Source organism: Crocuta crocuta, unplaced genomic scaffold (assembly GCF_008692635.1).
Source record: "Crocuta crocuta isolate KB4526 unplaced genomic scaffold, BGI_CrCroc_1.0 scaffold306, whole genome shotgun sequence".
NCBI lineage: Eukaryota > Metazoa > Chordata > Mammalia > Carnivora > Hyaenidae > Crocuta > Crocuta crocuta.
This window is the reverse complement of record NW_027529630.1, coordinates 2061141-2066365: the sequence shown is the minus strand read 5'-3', so window position 1 is coordinate 2066365 and position 5225 is coordinate 2061141. Positions and strand designations below refer to the sequence as shown.

The following is a 5225-nucleotide window of genomic DNA, read 5'->3' as shown; positions in this document are numbered from 1 at the left end:
GATAGAGCGGGAGCTGGGGCGCCCCGTCCGCCATGGTGGCAGCACTCACTCTGGGGGGGCTGGCCTCGGGGAGCCGTGGCCAACCCCCCCCCCACGCCCTCGCCGCGAAAGGAGCGCAGCAGCCGGGGTCCGAAGGCCTGGGTTCTGCAGCAGCAGTGTGAGGGGGCTTTGCGGGGAGAGGGCGCAGAGACCCAATCAGAGGTTTATCTGCTGCGGCTCAAGTTTCTGAGGCCGCCGACGGCATCTGCTCCATCCAGCGCGGTCCCTCCCGCCTCAGCGCCGTCCCCCGGGACCGGCCCCCTCTTCGGCCGGTGCGATTCGAAGCATCGCGGCCTGGCCCGGTCCGGGCAGGATCCCAGTGCTCTGCTCCTCGGCTCCGTGCCCGCCAGCCGGCCTGCCTGCCTCCCCTCGCGCTCCCGCTCCGGCTCCCGCTCCCTCCCTCTTGGCTGCTAGCTCCTCGCTCCCTTTTGTTGCAAATAAACTTTGTGGCTGAGGAAAGGGGGCGGGAGGCGGGGCCTCGCGCCCAAAAGAGGGGGTGGGCTCCGGTAGTGAGCGAGGCTGGGAATCGGGAGTTGGGGGGGGGAGGGAATCGGGGAGGAGCCTAAGGAGAAACAAGACTGCTTGAGCACTTGCAGACCGAAGTAACCCTCTAGAGGAGCCCCTCTGGAACCCAGCGGGCCGAGCTGCCCCGCCAAGGACTCGCTCCGGCACACGAAAGCTTTCAGTGTGGTCAGCTCCGCTGACATACAGCTGGGGCTGCGCACCCACTGCGGTTAAGACGTTTTTGTGTGGTAACATCTTCTGCCCAAAGGAACACCAATATGGCAACCTCCGACTCATTAACTGGTACACACCGACATTCAGGTACACCCAGGAACACTCTTCCAGCTGGAAGGGGGCGGGACTCGCCGCCAGGGGGAGCAGTAGGCGCCACAGGAGACCTGGGCGCCAGCCGCTCCCTGCCCCACCCCTTCACCCCGCCCAGGCCACGCCCCCTACCCTGCCCTTCTCGGTGAATCCCTCTCTCAGGGAGCCCGTCCAGCCTCCGGTGCCCCCAAACGCCCCGCCCCTCTTACCTCTGCGGCCGGTCCAGCTCTGACCCTCCCACGCCGCTCCAGGTGCCCCGCCCTTTGTGGCCACTCCCCCATCCGCCCTTNATGCTCCCAGCTGCACACCCTAGGCACGCCCCTCCACCTGCCCCCGCCATCCCAGAGGCCCCTCTCCTCGAGGCTCCGCCCTATGCCCCACCCCCTCCTCCTGAGCTCCGTGATACGTGGCTCTTACTCCCTCTACCGGCCGGATTCTCCCACTCCATGGAGTCCAGGACAGGTAAAGCAGTTTCCCTCACCAAAAATGGGAGGGTTTGGAAGACTCATGTCCTTTACTTCTTTTCAGTTCTTTCCTAATCCCTTCAGCCGTTTCAAACCTAGCCCCTTCCCAAAGTCCCTTCGGCCTCACACGCAAAAGGAGCATCAACGGAAACGCCCTTGAGTTGCCACTTCCAAACCAACACATCTACCTGTGGCCCTCCACCCTCCTAACAGAAGGTGTGGGCCGCCTCTCCTGCTTCAAGCTGATCCAACCCTTGAGCTCCCCTTCCACCTGTGCCCCTGTCTGGCAAGTATCCCATTGTACTGGGTACTGGGCCTTCCCTACCGCTGCCTGCTTCTGCTATTTCCCATTCATCCTCAGGGTCCTGCTTAAATGCAAGGAAGCTCCTCAACATTTGAATGAATAAATGGGAATTCATGGAGTGCCTTGGATGTATGGGTAATATTATTTCATTCAGTTTATTAAATCCTCGAACCACCTGGAGGTAGAAAATATTTCTTCTCTCTGGGTCATGAAGAAGATGTAATTTTGACCACTGTCAAAGTCAAGAAATGGCAGCTCCAGGTATGACTCAAATTCATATTTAAGGAGCTTTAAATGCCATGCTCCTCCAGTTTTCACCAGTCCCGGACCCCTGCTAAAGAAGAAGGTTCTCTCTCCTTGAGCCCCCAGCAGTCTCCTCTTTCTTGGGCCTGGGCTCATCTGCCCCAGGAACAGAGGAGAGTCTGGTCTGACTCATGCTCCCCTCAGCCCAAGAGGACTGTGGCTGAGTCTGATGAGGCTGGCAGGCCCTGGGAGCAGGAGGCCCTGGCCCAGATGAGAGAGGCAGGGATGGGCATTGGGCAGGATGGCAGACACTCAGGGATTGACTGGGTTGTGGGAAATCTCTGTAGGGAGAAAGCTCTTCCTCTGAGTTGAGATAGCCTCCTTTAAGCTCTCACCTCAACCTTGTCTCAGCTCTGCCCAAAAGGACATCTCTCCTTCACTGGGGAATTGATGGCAAGGAAGAGAATCCTGTCTGGCCTAGTGCCTCTCTACTCTTGCCTTGCTGTGTGACCTTGGATATATCCTTACTCTTCTCAGGGCCTCAGCTGCCTCATCTGAAAAGTGAGGAGTGGGTCTAGATTTCCCCAAGGGCACTTCTCTAACTCTATTTGAAGTCAAATTCTTGTCTTCTCTTGAATGTTTTTCTACTCTTTGGGGGAAGTTTTGTTATGGTGGTGGGGGGGGCCCTCATCCTGGCAGGCACTGCTCTCCTCCAATAACAATGGTCCCTACCATCTGAAATTTGTACTTTGCCAAACTTTTTCACATCCTGTTATATTTTGTCTTCACATCACTTCTAGAATAGAAGTTTTTATTCCCATTTCACAGATGGGCAAACTGATGGAGAGGTGCAGAGACTCGGGTCACTTCAGCATCCTACAGCTTGGCCTTGAGGTGGGCTGACTGGGGACTTTGGATCAGAATTCCCTTGGTGAGGAGCGAGGGTGTTTAAGGATCTAGGCTGGGCCTCTACCCAATGTCACACTCACCCAATCAGAGAGTAGCTAGGCTGCTTCCAGCATCTCATGAGTCCTCCTAGCCTTGGTACCTTCCAATTCACGATGAGACAAAGCCATCTTCCACATACAGGGTGGCCTGGGTGTGTTTAGCCCTTCAAAGACTCATCTAGGAGGTGGCTGGGAACACTGGGCACCAGGGTGGAGAGGGAAACTCTTCTGGGAGTCTAGAGCTGGGCCCAATGCAGACACCCTCACAAATGTGGCAGATGACCCTCAGCAGGTCACTGTCTTCCTCTCGGCCTCAGGCCCCTCACCTATGAAGGAGAATGAAAACATTAACCCATCTACCCATGAGTCATGGTGCCCCAGCAAGATCAAGACTATAAAACCCTTGAAGAAGAAATCAAAATAGGAAACTTGTGATGGTAACAGTCATGGCCAATGGACCTTGGGTACTTAAAAGGGAGAAAGATAAGGAGTGACAGGACCTCAAGAAGCAGTGACCTCCAGGGGCCACCTGGTTGCTCAGTTGGTTAAGCATCTGGCTTAGGCTCAGGCCATGATCTCACCATTCATGGGTTCAAGCCCTGTATTGGGCTCTCTGCTGTCACTGATCATCTGTCTCCCCCTCTCCTTTCCCCTCTCTCATGCGCCTCCCTCCCTCTCTCTCTCTCTCTCAAAAATAAACATAAAAAAAAGAAAAAGAAAAAGAAGAAGCAATGACCTCTGGGAAGGAACTGTCTTAAGGGGAATCTGACTCCTGACTCCATTTCCAAGTCAATTAGAAATGACTTGAGATTGTCCCCTTTCCTGTAGACCTCAAGTGGACAGAACTGGATTATTTATAACCTTTTGTTTATGACACATTCTCACCACTTCTTTAATTGGTTCCCACCACAAAACAAAACAACTAGGACCTTGACAATGTCTTGCATCTCATTATATAGGTTCCCTACCACCCATTCTCCTTTTGTCGTACCTACCACCCAGGATAATAACTATTGCCTCCTGTGTTTAGCATTCCTTTGCTTTCCTTTTTGTATAATTTTATTGCATCTGTGTATTCCTTCAAAGTATATATCTTCATTTTAGTTGTTACAAAAGGGCATCTTCCTATGTGTAATTTTTTGAGATTTCTTTGTACTTAATCTTATACTGCTTAGGTTTATCCATATTGTCATACATGCATGTAATGGATTCTGGCTGCATGTAATATTCCACTGTGTGAATATGGCACTGTGTATTCATCCATGCTCTTATGGACGGATATGTGAGTGTTTCCAGGTGTTTGCTCTTGCAAATAGTGCTGCTCTGAGCATTGTGCACGACTCCAGGTGCACATGCGCAGGAGAGCTCAGGGTAACAGGCCATGTGACTACTCAACATCCAGGAGACGTTGTCAAGCTAGGATCGAATATCTCTCTCTGTGTTTTTATTTTATTATCTGTGTTTCCTTTTACGTGAAATGCCTGTTTTTGCCTCTTCTATTGGGTTATTATACTTTTTTGTACTTTATGAAAATTCTGCTCAAACTTTTCCATGCTGAATACCTTTGGTGGCTTAGGGAGGGCTGGTAGTATTATCATTGTTTTATAGATAAGGAAACAGAAACTCAGAGAAGAGAATGGGCTTGTTCAGAGTCACAGAGTCAATAACAGCCCTTTTGCACTGAGCTAATACCTTCTGAGACCATTGGGCCTCAGCTAAGAAACCTCCACCCCTTAAGCTGAGTCACAGACCCCCTGGTCCCCATTATCTCTCAGCTCCTGACCATTGCATGAGCTTATAGTCTCCCCAGGGAGGCCTTCCTTGTGCCCTAGCCCTCTTTATGTCCTTCTGAGCTCCCCTCCCCAGCTATAATGATCCAGGGTATATGTTTATTTCATTAATGACATTCTCTGCCATCAGACTAGGAGGTCCCTCAGGGCAGGGACGGATTGCTCAGCATGATGCCTGGCACATAGTAGGTGCTCAATAAATGTTTACTGGATGAACTGTCTGTTTCCTTGTCTGCACCCCTACTCTCACCCCCAGGTTCTTTCTGAGGGTAGGGTCTGGGTCAGAGCTGCCTCTGCATTCCCATCACCATCTTGGAGGAGCATAGAGAATGTGTGCTGAGCGAAAGAATGAGGGAGTGAGGAGCAAGCTGCATCTATTGCTAGAACAGATCCAGTGCCCCTGGGCTTTTCCAAATTAGAAAGGACGAGCCCTGGTTCTTGATTCTCTGGCTCCTGCATCTTTGGCCCTGCCCCTGTCCTCAACCTACAACAGCCAACACTCAGGCCTCCTGTCTTGGAAGTGTCTTCCCTGGACCTGGCCTCCCTGGGAACCTTCTCTCTTTTCTTCTTCACCCATCACCTCCACTTCCTCTTCTCCTGCTACTCCCTC

At 52.5% G+C, this 5225-nt stretch overlaps 1 protein-coding gene across 1 annotated transcript in view; it reads right to left on the bottom strand.

The window, feature by feature from the left end:
* The window catches only part of ARHGEF17 (Rho guanine nucleotide exchange factor 17), a 55852-nt gene extending 55525 nt beyond the window's left edge, over positions 1-327 (bottom strand). Inside the window, exons 1-2 of the mRNA XM_077762269.1 lie at positions 294-327; positions 96-166 (exon numbers count right to left, since the gene is read on the bottom strand). Coding sequence (XP_077618395.1) covers positions 96-166; positions 294-327 — 105 coding nt within the window. The remainder of the gene's footprint in view (positions 1-95; positions 167-293) is intronic.
* Between the last annotated feature and the right edge of the window lie 4898 nt (positions 328-5225).